Raw genomic sequence first — 19,923 nt, forward strand, 5'->3', positions numbered from 1 at the left:
TATTCAACCATAAACTATCATTATTATAACTTGAAGATGTTAACTATATAACTAGTACTTACTAACAATGACAAGTAATCATTCTGAAGACATTGATTACGTGCTAGTTTCATTAGACTAGATGCCTCCCCTGCCCACCCCCCCACCCCCAACCTCGAATAAGTGTTTAACAATGTAAGTCGCAACCATCTATCTTGAAAGACGATAGTACGGAGCCAAATATTTGTAGTTACTTTGCTGTCCTGCAGTGTGTATGGCTGAAGAATCTAATTCTCGAGCAACAATCCTTGCCACAGATGGTGCAAGCATAAATCAGGAAGTCAGATGATGAAACCCATGCAGTTTTGCCTCTTGAAATTTGTGAACTTTCTTCTTTGCTCTCCCTCAGCCACCTCTTTGCCTTTCCTGGCTCCTTAATATAGAACGCCCTCCACTATGGCCTGTTGTTATCCAGCAGCATTTAAGCACCTGCAAGTTCTGAATACAGGAGATTTTTTTGGAATATGCCCATCTTCCATCTTATGGTTCTTGACCCTTCTGCCAATGGGAACGATTTCTCTTTATCTACTCTGTCAACCCTATCCTCATAACTGTAGGCCCTCATCCTTCAAACCATTTTAGGGGAGATGGTGGTGTCGTGGTAATGTCACTGAACTAGTAATTCAGAGGCCCAGGCTAATGTCCGGACACACATTCAAATCCCACTGTGGCAACTGGTGGAATTTAAATTCAATTGATTAATACATTCAATTAATTAATTTAGAAAGTCTGGAATTGAAAGCTAATCTCAGTTTCATGGCATAATTACTATCATTGATTGTTGTAAAAATCCATCTGGTTCACTTAATGACCTTTAGGGAAGGAAATCTGCTGTCCTTACCTGATCTGGCCTACATGTGACTCCAGACTTACAGCAATGTGGTTGGCTCTTAACTGCCCTCTGAAATGGCCTAGCTAGTTACTAATTTGTCAAGGGCAATTGGGGATGGGCAACAAATGCTGGCCTTACCAGCAACGCTCACATCCATGAAAGAATAAAAAATATTTTTTCTGCGCCCTCTCAAAGGCCTTCACATCCTTTCTAAAGTATGGTGTCCAGAATTGGACACAATAATCCAGTTATGGCCAAATCAGTGTTTTATAAAGGTTCATCATGACTTCCTTGTTTTTATACGTTATGCCTCTATTTATAAAGCCCAGGATCCCATATGCTTTTTCAACTGCTTTCTCATTCTCTCCTACCACCTTCAATGATTCGTGCACTTATATCTCCAGGTGGCTCTGTTTTCTGCACTCTTTTAATAATCATACCCAATATCTTATTTTGCATCTCCTTTCTTCCTATCAAAATGTAACGATTTGCATTTCTCTGCATTAAACCTCTCTATCACATATCTGCCAATGCCACCAGCCTGTCTATGTCCTCTTGAAGTCTATCACCATCCTCCTTGCTGTTCACTGCATTTCCAAGCTTTGTATCATCTGCAGATATTGAAATTATGCTCTGTAAATCCAAGTTATTAATATATATCACTTAAAGCAGTGGTCCTAGTACCCACCTACCTCTGGGGTACCCCATTGTAACCTTCCTCCGTCTGAAAAACAGCCATTCACCATTACTCTGTTTCCTGTCCTTTAGCCAACTTGGTATCCGTGCTGCCACTGTCCCTTTTATTCCATGGGCTTCAACTTTGCTAGCAAGCCTATTTGGTACTTTTTCTTGAAGTCGCTATACACCACATCAACTGCATTACTCTCTTCAACCCTCTCTGTTACTTCATCAAAAAAAGCTCAATCAAGTTAGTTAAACAGTAGTTGCCTTTAACAAATCAGTGCTGGTATTAATTAATCCACACATGTCCAAGTGGCTGTTAATTTTGTCCCAGGTTATCATTTCTAATAGCTTCCCCACCACCAACTTTAAATAGACTGGCCTGTAGTTGCTGGATTTAAACTTCCACCCTTGTACAAAAAAGGGTACAACATTTGCAATTCTCCAGTCCTCTGGCACTACCCCCGTATCTAAGGAAGATTGGATGAATATGGCCAGACCTCCGCAATTTCCACCCTTACTTCCCTCAGCATCCTCAGATGCATCCCATCTGGACCTGATGATTTATCCACTTGAAGATATAGGCTAGACCGGGTTTGGATGGCAGGTTTATTTCCTTAAAGGAAATCAGTGAACCATGGGTTTTCATGACAATCCGAAAGCTTTGTAGTCATAGTCATACAGCACTGAAACAAGGCCCTTCGGCCCACCGAGTCTGTGCCGACCAACAGCCACCCATTTATACTAATCCTACATTAATCCCATATTCCCTACCACATCCCCACCATTCTCCTACCACCTACCTACACTAGGGGCAATTTACAATGGCCAATTTACCTATCAACCTGCAAGTCTTTGGCTGTGGGAGGAAACCGGAGCACCCGGTGGAAACCCACACGGTCACAGGGAGAACTTGCAAACTCTGCACAGGCAGTACCCAGAACCGAACCCGGGTCGCTGGAGCTGTGAGGCTGCGGTGCTAGCCACTGTGCCGCCCATCACTTTTTTCTTTCCAGATTTTTTTTTAACTGAATTAAAATTCTGAAACTGTAATGGTGCAAATTGATCTCTCATCCTCTAGATTATTAATTTATGCCTCTGGATTACTAGTACAGCGATTATGTTACTGGACTACTGCATCATTGATGGATACAATTTTCAGAATTGATTTTTGCAACTGAGAGAGGGGCAAGAATGGCAGCTCAACATCCCTAGATATAGAGTTGTCAGGCGGGATAGAGAGAGGGATTTAAAAAAAGGGGGTGTAACTTTTTTAGTTAAGGAATCAATAACAGCTGTGAGGAGGGATGATATGCTAAATGATTCATCAAACGAGGCCATATGGGTGGAGATTAGAAATAAAAAAGGGGCAGCCACACTACTAGGAGTGTACTTATAGACCGCCAAATACTGAGAGGGAGAAAGAAGAACAAATAGGAGTGCAAAAACTATAGGGCAATGATAGGTCAGGATTTCAACTATCCCAGTATCAACTGGGAAACCAACAGTCTGAAGGGCACAGAGGGGACAAAATTCTTGAACTACGTTCAAGAGAACTTTTTTAGCCAGCACGTAACTAGCCCAACGAGAGGGGGCGCAATTCCAGATTTAGTCTTCGGTAATGAAGCTGGGCAAGTGGATGAAGTAACAGTGGATGACCATTTTGGAGATAGTGACCATAATACAGTTAGTTTTAGCATAATCATGGAAAAGGACAAAGATAAAACAGGAATAAAGGTTCTATATTGGGGGAAGGCAAATTTTACAAAACTGAGAGGTGACCTGGCAAAAATGGACTGGATACAGCTACTTGAAGGAAAATCAGTGGCAAACTAGTGGATGGCATTGAAAAGCAAGGTAGTACAGGCACAATGTAGGCACGTCCCCACAAAGATAAAGGTACTGTCAAATCTAGAGCCCCCTGGTTATCTAGAAGCTTACAGAGTAAGTTAAAGCAGAAAAAGAAAGCTTATGATGATTACAAAAATCTGAATACTTTAGAAAGCCTAGAGGAGTATAGAAAGTGCAGGGGTGAAGTAAAAAGGAAATTAGAAAAGCAAAGAGAGGACATGAAAAATTATTGGCAGGTAAAATCAAGAAAAACCCAAAGATGTTTTATCAGTACATTAAGAGCAAGAGGATAACTAAGGAATAGGTAGGGCTTATCAGAGATGTACAAGGGGATGTATGCGTGAATGCAGAAGATGTGGGCAGGGTTCTAAATGAGTTTTTTGTCTGTTTTCACAAAGGAGAGGGTGGATGCAGACATTGTAGTTAAAGAAGAGGAGTGTGAAATATTAGATACGATAAGCATGAGAGAGGAAGTACTAGAGGGTCTGGCATCCTTGAAAGTGGATAAATTGCCAGGCCGGATGGATTGCATCCCGTGTTGTTAAAGGAAGCCAGGGAGGAAATAGCGGATGCACTGAGTATCATCTTCAAATCCTCACTGGATACAGGCAAGATACCAGACAATTGGAGGTCTGCGAAAGTTATGGCATTGTTTTAAAAAGGGTGTGAGGGATAGGGTAAATAATTATAGGCCGATCAGTTTGACCTCGGTGGTTAAATTGTTAGAATCAATTCTGAGGGACATTATAAACTGCCACTTAGAAAGGCACGGATTAATCAAGGATGGTCAGCATGGATTTGTTAGGGGTAGGTCATGTCTTACTAACTTAATTGAGTTTTTTGAGGAAGTAACAAGGAGGATTGATAAGGGTAGTGCAGTGGATATGGTCTACATGGATTTTAGTAAGCATTTAACAAGGTCCCATGTGGCAGACTGGTCAGTAAAATGAAAGCCCATGGGATACAGGGGAATCAGTGTTGGGTCCCTTGCTGTTTGTGGTATATATTAATGATTTGGACTTAAATGTGGGAGGCATAATTGGGAAATTTGCTGATGACACAAAAATTGTCTGTTTAGTAGATAGTGAAGAAGATAGCCGTAGATTTCAGAATTTTATCAATGGTTTGGTTGAGTGGGTGGAAAAGTGGCAAATGGAATTCAATCTAGAGAAGTGTGAAGTAATGCATTTGGGGAGGGCAAATAAAGCGAGGGAATGCACAATAAACAGGAGGTTATTGAGGGGGGTAGAAGAAGTGAGAGACCTTGGAGTGCATGTCCACTGGTCCCTGAAGGTGGCAGGACAGGTGGAGAGAGTGGTGAAGAAGGCATATGGAATGCTTTCCTTTATTGGCCCAGGTATAGAATACAAAAGCAGGGATGGAATGCTGGAACTGTATAAAAAGCTAGTTAGACTGCAGCTGGAGTATTGTGTACAGTTATGGTCACCACATTACAGAAAGGACATAATTGCTCTGGAGAGAGAGTACAGAGGAGATTTACAAGAATATTGCCAGGGCTTGTAAGTTGCAGCTATGAGAAAAGATTGGATAGGCTAGGGTTGTCTTCCTTAGAACAGAGGAGCTGAGGGGTGACTTAATTGAAGTGTACAAAATTATGAGGGACCTAGATAGAGTAGACAGGAAGGACCTGTTTCCCCTAGCGGAGAGGTCAATTACCAGGGGGCAAAATCTAAGGTTATTGGTGGAAGGATTAGAGGGGACATGAGGGTGGTGGGTGTCTGGAATTCACTGCCAGGAATGGTGGTGGAAGCAGAAACCCTCAATTCTTTTAAAAGGTACCTGGATATGCCCCTGAGATGCTGTAACCTGCAAGGCTATGGACCAGGTGTTGGAAGGTGGGATTAGATTGGGTGGCTCGTTTTTTTCCAGCCGGCACAGACATGACGGGCTGAATGGCCTCATTCTGTGCCATAATTTTTCTATGGTTCTATGTGTAGAACATAAGTAATTCTTAATTGTAAGTCACAGCTAATAGGTATCAAGTGAGTGGAAGAGCAACTGTAGGCTGGAATTTTACACCACCCCAACGAGCGGGGTGGGGGGTAGTGGAGTAAAATGGAGCAGGAGGCTCCAGGAGGCTTTCCGGACCCGCTCCCACCTCTGCTGCCCTTTACGTAGGGTTCGGGGGAGCAAAAAACAGCCCGTCTGCCCCAGGCAAATCAAGGCCCTTAAGGCACAGGGTGCCCGTTGGAGGGCTGCTCCCGCTACCCCAACCACACCCCCCCCCCCTAACCGACCACCCTTGCCTCGTCAGGGCCCAACCATTTACCCCCGGTGAGGCAACCAAAACTTTCCTTTCCACCCGGCTCCACGTCGTCTTGTATCTTCGGCTGGGCTGCAGTCCCAGCAGTGGCCACCGCTCCCGGTGGTGCTGCTGGGACTAAGAGCTGCCAGCCCACTGATTGGTCAGCAGCTCAATGAGGCGGGACTTCCTCCCTCAAGCGGGTGGTTTCAATTAACAATCAAAGACTGGTGACCCGTAAAATACAGAACGGATCCGCAGGCAAAGCAGAAGCGGGTTCGCCACTGACTTTTTTTACGTCGGAGGCCGGCTCCTGTCCGCCCACTGTAAAATTCCAGCCTTAATAGGAAATATCTACACGAACAAAATTAATTATTTGCAATTCTGCCTCATCAACTTTTGACTGAACCTGAACCTTGCCATTCAGGTTCACGATAAGGGGAATGGTGTAACATGGTTATGAAAAGCATTGTCTCCAAGTACTTTGATTAGAGTCTGTGGCAGTAATAATCTAAATTCTCAACTCAAGAATCTGAGTGTAAATCTGAATCAGTTGAAGTTTAATCAAATAGGAAATGCGCTATAGGTTGGACTGCAGTGTACTTGAATTTGTTTCCAACTGAACAGTTTCATATCTGAGAACGATGGGTTAAAAATGCCTGCATAGGCTAGCATGGTATCCACACTCAAATGGTGTCACAAGATGTAAACCTAACAAATGAATTATTTAATATATTGTAGTCTCTGGAAATTATTAATGTCAAACCCAATATTGCTAATATTTTTATTACATATGAAGTTTTTAATATTAGCGGTTATGGAAAGTAATCACTATGGGCTCTCCTAAAGTGCAGAAAATTGTGGGGACTTTGTCGTACAGTGAATTGAACCATGTCCCCTTATCTTTGGCAACCAGATTTAAAGCCAGTCCATACTGATTTGATGAAAGTCTCTTTTTATCTTGCTGTAACTTGAATGGTGGACTTTGCAACATTAAGGTGTGGTTTATTGTGATTCTTGTTGATATTTTTATGCATTTTAACAGGTACCACTGCAATAGTGGTATTGCTGAATTACGTAATTCTTTTTGTGGATCCCATTATGAGCCTGGACAGGGTGTATGGATTACTTAACTATGGGCGGGGTATCATTTTCCAGCTGTTCCAGTGCTTTCCCAACAACTACACAATGCAATTCCTGCAGAGCTAATACATACCATTGGGGGAAAGGAACCCGGTAATTGTTTCTTCCTAGTCAGAAACACTGAGGTGCATTGTAACCAAACATATTGTCAAAATACCACTCAATCATGCACAGTCTCAGGATTGAATATCACAACTTCCTGGTTTGTCTAGATCGTTACCACACCACATGGTGGATTTAACCATCATTTTTCTCTACAAGCGTTAAAGATCCCACTTGTTATGCCTGAAGTGCATAATCTATGTAGGCAATACCATCAACGAATATTTCCATTCTAGTGTCACTGCCTAATTCGTGTCTGTTGCATTTTAGAGTACCAGGGTATTATCAGAATGGTGATGCGAGATTGTCCAATACTAAGCTGGAGGATGATGCTTTGCCTACAATTTCTACCCATCTTCAGCAAGCCAGGGTAAAAAAGACTTTGCAGGTAAAGGAGCCTGATATACAGAAAAGTCAAAAATACATGTTGTTAAAAACTTGGGGGCGACTGAAGCAATTGATTTCCAAACAGAAGGCAATGCATTTAAGCTAAAAGGCTGTTACCCAAAGTAACTCCTTTCAATAAGCGATATTTAATCAGTTATTAAACTCAGCTGCCAGGTGCCAAGTAAAAACAAAGCATTCCATTTGGAGAAGGGAAAACTAACTCCACACAATTTGACTAATGGAGTCATAAATCTGAAACCTCTTTTCTTATTCATTCGTGGGATGTGAGTGTCATTGGCAAGGCCAGCATTTATTGCCCATCCTAATTGCCCATGAGAAAGTGGTGAGCTGTCTTCTTGAACCGCTACAGTCCATGTGGTGTCGGTACACCCACAGGGCTGTTAGGGAGGCAGTTCTAGGATTTTGACCTAGTGACAATGAAGGAACATAGAAAATAGGAGCAGGAGTAGGCCATTCGGCCCTTTGAGCCTGCTCCACCATTCATTATGATCATGGCTGATCATCCAACTCAGTAACCTGTTCCCGCTTTCCCCCCGTATCCTTTGATCCCTTTCGCCCCAACAGCTATATCTAACTCCTTCTTGAAAGCATACAATGTTTTGGCCTTAACTGCTAGCTGTGGTAGTGAATTCCACAGGCTCACCACTTTCTGGGTGAAGTAATTTCTCCTCATTTCAGTCCTGAAAGGTTTACCCCATTTCCTTAGACTATGACACCTGGTTCTGAACTCCCCCACCATCGGGAACATCCTTCCTCCATCTACCCTGTCAAGTCCTGTTAGAATTTTATAGGTTTCTATAAGATCCCCCCTCACTCTTCTGAACTCCAGCAAATATAATCCTAACCAACTCAATCTCTCCTCATACATCAGTCCCGCCATCCCAGGAATCAGTCTGGTAAACTTTCGCTGCACTCTCTCTATAGCAAGAGCATCCTTCCTCAGATAAGGAGACCAGAACTGCACACACTATTCCAGGTGTGGCCTCACCAAGGCCCTGTATAATTGCAGCAAGACATCCCTACTGCTGTACTCGAATCCTTTTGCTCTGAAGGCCAACATACCATTTGCCTTTTTTACTGCCTGTTGCATCTGTACGCTTACCTTCAGCGACTTGTGTACGAGAACACCCTGGTCTCGTTGCATATTCCCCTCTCTCAGTTTATAGCCGTTCAGATAATCTGCCTTCCTATTTTTGCTACCAAAGTGGATAACCTCACACTTATCCACATTATACTGCATCTGCCATGCATTTGCCCACTCACTCAACTTGTCCATGTCACTCTGAAGCCTCTCTGCATCCTCCTGACAACTCACCCTCCCACCCAGTTTTGTGTCATCTGCAAATTTGGAGATATTACATGTCATTCCCTCATCTAAATCATTAATATATATTGTGAGTAGCTGGGGTCCTAGCACTGATCCCTGCGGTACCCCACTAGTCACTGCCTGCCATTTGGAAAAAGACCCATTTATTCCTACTCTTTGTTTCCTGTCTGCCAACCAATTTTCTATCCATGGCAATACACTATCCCCAATCCCATGCGCTATAATTTTACACGCTAATCTCTTCTGTGGGACTTTGTCAAAAGCCTTCTGAAAGTCCAAATAAACCACATCCACATCCCTCATCAACTCTACTGGTTACATCCTCGAAGAATTCTGGTAGATTTGTCAAGCATGATTTCCCTTTCGTAAATCCATGCTGACTCTGTCCGATTCTTCCACTGTTCTCCAAGTTCTCTGCTATAAAATCTTTGAAAATGGACTCTAGAATTTTCCCCACTATCAACATCAGGCTGACTGGTCTGTAATTCCCTGTTTTCTCTCTACCTCCCTTTTTAAATAGTGGGGTTACATTAGCTACCCTCCAATCTGTAGGAACTGTTCCATAGTCTATAGCATCTTGGAAGATGACCACCAATGCATCCACTATTTCTAGGGTCACTTCCTTAAGTACTCTGGGATGTAGATTATCAGGCTCTGGGAATTTATTGGCCTTCAATCCCATCAATTTCCCCAACACCATTTCTCTACTACTACTGATTTCCTTCTGTTCCTCCCTCTCACTAAACCATGTGTTCCCCAACATTTCTGGTATGATATTTGTGTCCTCCTTTGTGAAGACAGAACCAAAGTATGCATTTAGTTGGTCAGCCATTTCTTTGTTCCCCATAATAAATTTCCGTGTCTGACTGTAAGGGACCTACATTTGTCTTCACCAATCTTTTTCTTTTCACGCATCTATAGAAACTTTTACAGTCAGTTTTTATGTTCCCCGCAAGCTTACTCTCGTACTCTATTTTCCCCTTAATCAATCCCTTAGTCCTCCTTCACAGAATTCTAAACTGCTCCCAATCCTCAGGTCTGTTGTTTTTTCTGGCAAATTTATATGCCTCTTCCTTGGATCTGATACTATCTCTAATTTCCCTTGTAAGCCATGGTTTGGCTACCTTTCCCATTTTACTTTTGCGCTATTGATAAAGTTCCAAGTCAGGATGCTATGTGATTTGGAGTGCAACTTGCAGATGGTGGTGGTCCCATGCATCTGCTGCCCTCGCTCTTCTAGATTGCAGGTTTGGAAGTTTAGCCAGTGTTAGGGAATTGCAAAGTTTCTGGGCACAAGAGGCTTGAGAATTGTTGGGTTGGGCCCGAAGCAAAGCATTGATGATTTTCCTATATCTCAAAAGCAGAACATATCTGAAAAATTATGTAATTGTATAGAAATAGCAGTTTTCAGATATCCATGCAGTGTGACCCTATATTCCATCATCATGACATGACAACAACTTGCATTTATATAGCACCTTTAATGTAGTAAACCAGAACATCATCACTGAACATTAGACATTTGTAATCTGTACTAATGACAATTACACATTAGTGATGTTAAAAACTGAAACTATGCACATTATATACCACCCGTTCTGCACCCAAACAACGTTCCCATGTGTGTCTTGCTGAGTTGTCCTAAGTTTTCTGGAAGAGGCCTGTGCCAAGTTCTTGGATCAAGTAGTATCAACTGGGGTCTGGATAAAATTACAGATTGGAACCTATCTGTTCTAGTTTGATACTTGATTTTATGCCCTGCACAACAACAATGTAACAGATTCTAGCAACCATAAATTATGACTTATTTTATCGGTCGTCTATTGTTTTATTCTCTTGCTTATTTCAACAATATTTAAGTGGGGGTGAGGTGGAGGAAGGTGGCTGATTGATTGGAATTAGGCGTTGGGTGACAATGCAGAAGTTATTCGTTTTAAGAGTATGCGAGAAAAGCTTTGTTCAGTCAGCGTCCATAAAGCAGATATGTCCAATGCTGCAAGGTTCATGACCAATAAATGAACCTATTCCTTATGTAACATTGCGGGAATTACTGAAATGATTGCAGATCAGCTTGGTGGTTCCAAAAACAATGTTTTTTTAAAGTTCTGGAATGGTATTTAGAGACTATACAATGATTTGTTATAAAGTAATGTGTTTGTTTTACATGTTGGAATCTCTATCTCAATTCTAACTGATATTCCTCGGACAGAGTTTAACATTGCATGAATGACACGAGTAACTGTTAATAATCTTTTTGTAATTGAAGAAAAAGAAGACAGTACGCAAAGTACCTGCAGATGTAATTAATGACAAGTCGTCAGCCAGCACCATTAAACTACCATCTGTCCCTCCTCTGTCAGAACCAGGTAAGGATCAGTTTGTAAATAACATGAGTTGCATGAAAACTTTTAAAGCGATGTTGCACTTTTTTGGGAGATACTCATGACAAGTTTAAGGATATGTGAACTACTGGACATTCCCAACAACCCAATTTTCCAAATTTTCATATTTATCTTAATTTGAAGTGAGCTAATGTTAGCAAATAAACCTTTCCCATTAATGTGAACTTGCTACAATGAAATTAATGAAAATTTTATGATTTGTTTTAATCTAGAAACCTAACCCATTATATTTCATACCATGTATATTATGTATAAATATATTTTGCCTGGTGAATAAAGGCATTGTGATTATTATATCCAACCATATGAGCCAGAAGGTCCTATGTTCACTTCTTCCTTGTGGTGAGTTACTAGGTTTCAGCTGAGACACCATTCATTGAACTACAATAGGCCTTTACCCACTTGGGTAAGGAAGGGGGGAAAGTCTGACCATGATTCCTATCCTGTGATCTCTGCTGGAAAATGAGCGTGCATGGATGTTAGATGAGAATAGAATTGGAGTTAATTATGATATCCTCAATGAACAAACAGCCTGCTGACACTTTCTGAGCTCACCATATGAGGATGACCATTTGAGCAAGTTACTGGAGGGCTACCAGCACCCATGACACTGCCCTGGTAAAAATCAGTGTTTTCAGGAGGGGAGGAAAACATAGCCATTTAAAGCAAGGTTCCTTGCATGCACAAAAAAACTAGGTGCCCAAATTGTAACAAACTTGGAAAAATCAAGTTGAGTTGAGTTTGTGACACTTCTTGACCTCTCCTGGTTCTCTGTCCAATTTTGGTTGGACTACCTGATTTAGGATTATCTTGACTATATGGTTAAGTTTAAACAATCAACCGTAACCAATCCAAGATTTTTATGTTCAAATTAAAACCTCTGTCCTGTAGAACATATTTCACATCTGTGAATACTGCAGTTTACATAATTATAGTTACCCTTTCCTCAGTGCAAGTTCACTCAAAAGGCTGCATAAAACGAGATGGCATTATAAATTTGTATGCTAATGAATGCCATAATCAAATCTGGTAAACTTTGCCTTCAATAAATATGCTCCCATTAAAAGTTGTTGAGGATATACTAAAGTTTTAGGGAAATTATGCATACAGTAGATCCTCAATTTCCCACACTCCCATTATCCCCTTTATTATCCTCATTCTCAGTTATTCACATTTCATGTTATCGCCTACAGTCATCCTAATCAGCTGCCTCTACAATGCTGATCTCAACAGACACTACCAAGAGGGTTGCTTGGAAGCGAGTGCTTTCTATCTTTTGTGTCTATTTCTAGTTAAGGGAGCAAGCTTGGCATCAACAAAGTATTTTGGCCAGCTTTCTTGGGTCCGTGGTAGATTCTCCAGTGAAGTTGGGAATAGGTCCATGGGAGATGGGTGGGCGGGGGGCGTGGAGGGGGGGGCGTTGTTGGTACAGGCTCAGTACTGAACTGGTAACTCAGTTGTTCCCGTACAAGCTGGTTTTCATAGCACAACCAGAGCAACTGTGAGGACTGAGACAGGCAGGCAAGGAGAAACAATGCATTTGATATAATGAGCAACCAACAGTATAATCTGGGGACTGCTGAGTATCTGGAGGGTGAGCTTGGTCTTCAGTTGTAGTGCAAAGTGGGTGATAGCGAATCGGTGGCCCGTGTAACATCAAACCAATGAAAAAGAAAAAGGGCTGCTGAGTCACTATCGCCAAAAAACAATTACACCCCTTCATTCTACATTATCTGTGATAGGGAAGGTTCCCTCTCCATTATGGTAAATAAACAAGGTTTCATTGTGCAAATTAATAAAACGACAAGTAGCTTTGAAGGATAGGCTAGATGATTGTGAATTTATACAAGCAAAATTACTTTCTCGTAATTAACAAAGAAATAATAGATCATTATGAAATTGCCCATTTCCTATTTTGTGCAAGGTAGAAGTTTTTACAACCTCACTGGTGTTTCAGTTTGTTTTTCTACTTTATTCCCTAAATATTTACCTGTTATCTCACCACCTGCTTTCCATCTACCTCTTTATAGATTCTTAACCTCTGGAGCCTTTTTGAGCTGAGCAGGTAGTAAAGAGAATGAAAGACTTTTCCACAACTTCGCTTTAGTGCCTGTCCAAGCTCAGCTGACAGTAGTGTACCTACTGTGAGGCCAGCTTTATAAAAGGAATCTTCCAAGGAGCCTGACCAGGAAATGAAAAAAAACATTTTTAATGTTGGGCTGGAACATGAGCAGTTTTAAAAATTCATTCATGGGATGTGGGCATCGCTGGCCAGGCCAGCATTTATTGCCCATCCCTAACTGCCCTTGAGAAGGTGGTGGTGAGCTGCCTTCTTGAACCGCTGCAGTCCATGTGGGGTAGGTACACCCACAGTGCCATTAGGAAGGGAGTTTCAGGATTTTACCCAGCTACAGTGAAGGAATGGCGATATAGTTCCAAGTCAGGATGATGTGTGACTTGGGGATACTTGCAGGTGGTGGTGTTCCCATGCAACTGTTGCCCTTGTCCTTCTAGGTGGTAGAGGGCGCAGATTTGGAAGGTGCTGTCTACAGTGCTTCTTGTAGATGGTGTACACTGCTGCCACTGTGCGTCGGTGTAGAAGAGAGTGAATGTTTGTGGATGGGGTGCCAGTCAAGCGGGGTGCTTTGTCCTGGATGGTGTCAAGCTTCTTTGTTGTTGGAGCTGCACCCATCCAGGTAAATGGAGAGTATTCCATCACACTCCTGACTTGTTCCTTGTAAATGGTGGGCAGGCTTTGGGGAATCAGGAAGTGAGTTACTCGCCACAGGTTTCCTAGCCTCGAACCTGCTCTCGTATTTATATGACTGATCCATAGAGTCATAGAGTCGTACAGCATAGAAACAGGCCCTTCGGCCCACCGTGTCCATGCCGACCATAATGCCTATCTATACTAATCCCACCTGCCTGCATTAATTCCATATCCCTCTTTGTCTTGCTTATTCAAGTACCTGTCCAGATGCCTCTTAAATGTCGCTACTGTTCCTGCCTCCACCACCACCTCAGGCAGCTCATTCCAGATACCCACTATTCTTTGTGTGAAAAATTTACCCCTTTGATCCACTTTAAACCTCCTCCCTCTCACCTTAAATCTATGCCCTCTAGTTTTAGTCACCCCTACCATGGGAAACAGACTCTGGCTATCTACCCTATCTATGCCTCTCATAATTTTATATACTTCTATCATGTCCCCTCTCAGCCTCCTTCGCTCCAGGGAAAACAGACCCAGCCTATCCAATCTCCCTTTATAACTCAAGCCCTCCAAACCAGGCAACATCCTTGTGTATCTTTTCTGCACCCTCTCTAGCTTAATCACATATTTCCTGTAGTGTGGCGACCAGAACTGCACACAGTACTCCAAATGCAGCCTAACCAAAGTTATGTACAACTGTAACATGACGTCCCAACTCTTGTACTCAATGCCTCGGCCGATGAAGGCAAGCATGCCATACGCCTTCTTCACCACCCTGTCTACCTGTGTTGCCACTTTCAGGGAACTATGTACTTTCACCCCAAGGCCTCTGCTCAAGAACACTCCCCAGAGCCCTACCATTTACTGCATATGTCCTCCCTGGTTTAACTTCCCAAAATGCATCACTTCACACTTGTCTGCGTTAAATTCCATTTGCCACTCCCTTGCCCACTTTCCCAGTTGATCTATATCCTGTTGTAACCTTAGACAACCTTCTTCACTGTCCACTATACCACCAATTTTGGTGTCATCTGCAAACTTACTTAATCATGCCCCTTACATTCACATCCAAGTCATTAATATATATGACAAACAACAGAGGGCCCAGTTCAGTTTCTAGTCAATGGTAACTCCCAGGATGTTGATAGTGGGGGATTCAGCGATCATAATGCCATTGACTGTCAAGGGGAGATGGTTAGATTCTCTCTTGGTTGGAGATAGTGATTGCCTGGCACTTGTGTGGCGTGAATGTTACTTGCCACTTATCAGCCCAAGCCTGGATATTGTCCAGGTCTTGCTGCATTTCTACACGGACTGCTTCAGTATCTGAGGAGTTGTGAATGGTGCTGACCATAGTGCAATTGTCAGCGAACATCTGCACTTCTGACTTTATGATGGAGGGAAGGTCATTGATGAAGCAGCTGAAGACTGTAGGGCCTGGGACACTACCCCGAGGAACTCCTGCAGTGATGTCCTGGGGCTAAGATGATTAACCTCCAACAACCACAACCATCTTCCTTTGCGCTAGGTATGACTCCAATCAGCAGAGTGTTTTCCCCCTGATTCCCATTGATTCCAGTTGGCTAGGGCTCCTTGATGCCATACTCGGTCAAATACTGCCTTAATGTCAAGGGCAGTCACTCTCACCTCACCTCGGGAGTTCAGCTCTTTTGTCCATGTTTAAACCAAGGCTGTAATGAGGTCAAGAGGTGAGTGGCCCTGGCGGAACCCAAACTGAGCATCACTGAGTAGGTTATAGCTAAGCAAGTGCCGCTTGATGACACTGTCTGTGACACCTTCCATCACTTTACTGATGGTCGAGAGTAGACTGAAGGAGCGGTAATTGGCCAGGTTGGATTTGTCCTGAATTTTATGTATAGGACATACCTGGGCAATTTTCCACATTGCCGGGTAGATGCCAGTGTTGTAGCTGTACTGCAACAGATTGGCTAGGGGCGCGGAAAGTTCTGGAGTACAGGTCTTCAGTACTATTGCTGGAATGTTGTCAGGGCCCATAGCCTTTGCAGTATCCAGTGCCTTCAGTCGTTTCTTGATATCACGTGGAGTGAATCAAATTAGCTGAAGACTGGCATCTGTGATGCTGCGGACTTCAGGAGGAAGCCGAGATGGATCATCAACTCGGCATTTCTGGCTGAAGATTGTTGCAAATGCTTGAGTCCTATCTTTTGCACTGATGTTCTGGGTTCCCCCATCATTGAGGATGCAGCTGTTTGTGGGGACACCTCCTCCCGTTAGTTGTTTAATTGTCCACCACCATTCACGACTGGATGCGGCAGGACTGCAGAGCTTAGATCTGATCCGTTGGTTGTGGGATTGCTTAGCTCTATCACATGCTGTTTATACAGTTTGGCATGCAAGTAGTCCTGGGTTGTAGCTTCATCAGGCTGGCACCTCATTTTGAGGTATGCCTGGTGCTGCTCCTGGCATGCCCTCATGCATTCTTCCTTGAACCAGAGTTGATCCCCTGGCTTGATGGTAATGGTAGAGTGGGGGATATGCCAGGCCATGAGGTTACAGATTGTGGTTTGAGTACAATTCTGCTGCTGCTGATGGCCCACAGCACCTTATGAATTCCCAGTTTTGAGTTGCTAGATCTGTTCGAAGTCTATATCATTTAGCACTGTGGTAGTGCCACACAACCCGATGGAGGGTATCCTCAATGTGAAGACAGGACTTCGTCTCCACAAGGACTGTGTGGTGGTCACTCCTACCAATACTGTCATGGACAGATGCATCTGCGACAGGCAGATTGGTGAGGACAAGGTCAAATATGTTTTTTCCCTCTTGTTGGTTCCCTCTCCTCCTGCCACAGGCCCAGTCTAGCAGCTACGTCCTTTAGAAATCGGCCAGCCCAGTCACTAGTGGTGCTACCGCGCCACTCTTGGTGATGGACATTGAAGTCCCCCACCTACAGTGCATTCTGCACCCTTGTCACCCTCAGTGCTTCCTCCAAGTGGTCATAGAGAGATACAGCACTGAAACAGGCCCTTCGGCCCACTGAGTCTGTGCTGACCATCAACAACCCGTTTATACTAATCCTACATTAATCCCATATTCCTTACCAAAGCCCCACCTTCCCTCAATTCCCCTACCACCTACCTACACTAGGGGCAATTTACAATGGCCAATTTACCTATCAACCTGCAAGTCTTTGGCTGTGGGAGGAAACTGGAGTACCCAGCAGAGACCCACGCGGTCACAGGGAGAACTTGCAAACTCCGCACAGGCAGTACCCAGAACCGAACTCTGGTCGCTGGAGCTGTGAGGCTGTGGTGCTAACCCTTGGTGTTCAACATGGAGAAGTACTGATTTATCAGGTGAGGGGTGCGATAGGTGGTAATCAGGTTTCCTTGCCCATGTTTGACCTAATGCCATGAGACTTCATGGGGTCTGGGGTCAATGTTGAGGACTCCCAAGGCAACTCCCTCCCAACTGTATACCACTGTGCCGCCACCTTTGTTGGGTCTGTCCTGCCAGTGGGACAGGACATACCCGGGGATGGTGATGGCAATGTCTGGAATATTGTCTGTAAGGTATGTTTCCGTGAGTATAACTATGTCAGGCTGTTGCTTGAATAGTCTTTGGGACAGCTCTCCCAACTTTGGCACAAGGCCCCAGATATTAGTAGGGAGGACTTTGCAGGGGCGACAGGGCTGGATTTGCAGTGATCAATGCTGGGTGGTCGGTCCGGTTTTATTCTTTATTGACTTTGTAGCAGTTTGATACAACTCTGTGGCGTGCTTGTCCATCTCAGAGGGCAGTTAAGAGTCAACCACATTGCTATGGGTCTGGTGTCACATATAGGCCAGACAGGTCAGGTTTCGGTAAGGACTGCAGATTTCCAAATTAGTGAACCAGACAGGCTTTTACGACATGGCCATCATTAGACTAGCTTTTAATTCCAGATTATATTAATTGAATTCAGATCCCACCTTCTGCCATGGTGGGATTTGAAACCCTGTCCCCAGAGCAATACCCTGGGTCTCTGGGTTACTAGCCCAGTGACAATACAATTATGCAACCACCTCCTGTGACCAAATGATCATTAGCATACCCAATCCTGAAGGTTAATTCTTTTTAAATATTCAAATTTGCATTTCCTTTCGCTTTGCAGCTGTGTAGCATTTTAAGTAATGAGAGTAATAAGTGTATTTTCATTTAAGGCTTCCTGTAATGATCAAAGCTGCTCTACTTATGTAACTCCATTTCCTTGTTCTATCCCATAGATCTTGCTGCTGCTTTCCAGAGTTCAGTGATCCCTATTCCAACTTTCCCACCAAGGGCTACTCTACCTCCCTTAATGCTAAATGGTATTAACCACGTGCAGGCTGCAGGCCCTCCAGCTGAGTATCACTCTGATTCTGCAGAGTCCATGGATGAAATCCCGGTGATCCAGACAAGGCTTGGCAGTGCAGCAATGGTCGACTATACCAACACAATCCTTCAAAGCACAATGGGAAACCTTGGAAATTCCCTTCAGAGTCTGATTCCCAAACCACAACACCATGCTGAAGGACCAAAGCCATTTTCTCCAGTGCAACCAAATATTAGGAAGAACTCTAAAAGGTTTGCAAGCTTGGATCCAAAAATTGAACTGGTTCAGAAGGTTCCACCGATGTATGTTGGTCACAGCAGTGGTGAATTTCCACTACCAGAACTATTGCAAAGCCCTAGAGCTAAAATAGAGCATTCTGAGTCTGGAAAACGAAAGCTATCCAGTAAAAAGTACCCAGATTTGCCTGTGTTCTTTCTCCATGCCAGGGATAACCTAGACACCAGAACAAACACCACATCGGCATGACTTTTAGGACCTTAATTTTGAATTACTGAAATGTTCAATTGCTTTCAACCCATAAATGTTAAAACTGGGCTCCTAGCAATCAACCAGTTTTGGGGTAAGAAGAAAGTGAGTCGTTGGCAGTCACAAGAAGTAGTACGTGATGCTACCTGTCTTTTATCTAGAGCACATCGTTGTGGCCTAAACCTTGGCAGGATATTGGGATTTGAACATTTAATCAGTATTTTTTCCTTTTTTATATATACATATATAAATGAGGGTTGATCCATTCTGTGAAAATATCCCTCTTACAGAGGTTTTAGTATATTTTTGTTTTGTGTTATTTTTATACAAATACTATTTGGCACTAAATATACATCAATATAAATCATTAGGCCAATCCAGAAATGAAACTTGTGTTTCTCAGGGACAGTTTCAATGCTATGTTTTGGACATAAAATATCAACTTTTTAAAAATTCTGGTTACAATCTAATTCATGTAACTTTGTGTGATAGGAAATTGAATAACCGAATATAAATGTAAAAGAAAACAATTTACAGAGTAGATATTAGGGTCAAGATCTCTCCTGTATTAAAAGTTCATGAGTGGTGAGGGTGAGGAAAAACTTTGTATAGACCTGTCCATTAATGGAGATCCTTTCAATTGGTTTCCTGGAAACATAGCATTTACTTTGTGTGGCCTTAACATTATTTTAAAGGTACTTTGACATTAGACTTTTCTGTGTCCAGTTTGTTAAAATGTTATTCAATGGTTTATCCTCTTTAGTGCCAATCACCCTTTCGATGTAATTTCTGTTTAACCTTTTCAAGACTACAGTACTATTTCAGTACTGAAATAAATAAAGCATTTTAAGTTACACAGTTTTTAAAAGTTTTTTTCATTTATTACCATGGAATAACTGCATCACTAAGATGCTATGTTGCAGATTTTTAAGGCATATATTGCACCTACAGTCTTCTACTGTTCTTTTCCCGGTGTGTGTGAAATTAGTTATTGGGAAGAATGAAGCTGATGTGTTCGTCTCTGCCACATACTCCGTTCCCTAGCCACAAATCCATTACTCTCCCTGACAAATGTTTGAGACTGAGCCAGACTGTTCACAGCCTTGGTGTCCAATTTGACATTAATCTGAGCTTCTGACCTCATATCCTCTCCATGATCAAGACTGCCTACTTTCATCTCCGTAATGTCACCAGTCTCCACCTCTGCCTCATCCTCTCGGCTGCTGAAACCCTAAAACCCTTTATTGCTTCCAGATTTGACTGTTTCAATGCTCTCCTGGCCGGCCTCCCACTTTGTGCCCTCTGTAAACTTAAGTTCATCCAAAACTCTACTACCTGTATCT

At 42.9% G+C, this 19,923-nt stretch overlaps 1 protein-coding gene across 5 annotated transcripts in view; it reads left to right on the plus strand.

Annotated features, from left to right (window-relative positions):
- Nucleotides 1–19,434, plus strand: part of zdhhc1 (zinc finger DHHC-type containing 1) — a 105,517-nt gene extending 86,083 nt beyond the window's left edge. For all 5 annotated transcript variants that reach the window (XM_068049552.1, XM_068049555.1, XM_068049553.1 and 2 more), the window contains exons 9-11: nucleotides 7,182–7,299; nucleotides 10,913–11,012; nucleotides 18,006–19,434. In XM_068049552.1, coding sequence (XP_067905653.1) covers nucleotides 7,182–7,299; nucleotides 10,913–11,012; nucleotides 18,006–18,580 — 793 coding nt within the window. In that variant the 3' untranslated portion in view covers nucleotides 18,581–19,434. The remainder of the gene's footprint in view (nucleotides 1–7,181; nucleotides 7,300–10,912; nucleotides 11,013–18,005) is intronic.
- Nucleotides 19,435–19,923: the final 489 nt, after the last annotated feature.

This window comes from Heterodontus francisci, chromosome 17 (genome assembly GCF_036365525.1).
Source record: "Heterodontus francisci isolate sHetFra1 chromosome 17, sHetFra1.hap1, whole genome shotgun sequence".
Taxonomy (NCBI): domain Eukaryota; kingdom Metazoa; phylum Chordata; class Chondrichthyes; order Heterodontiformes; family Heterodontidae; genus Heterodontus; species Heterodontus francisci.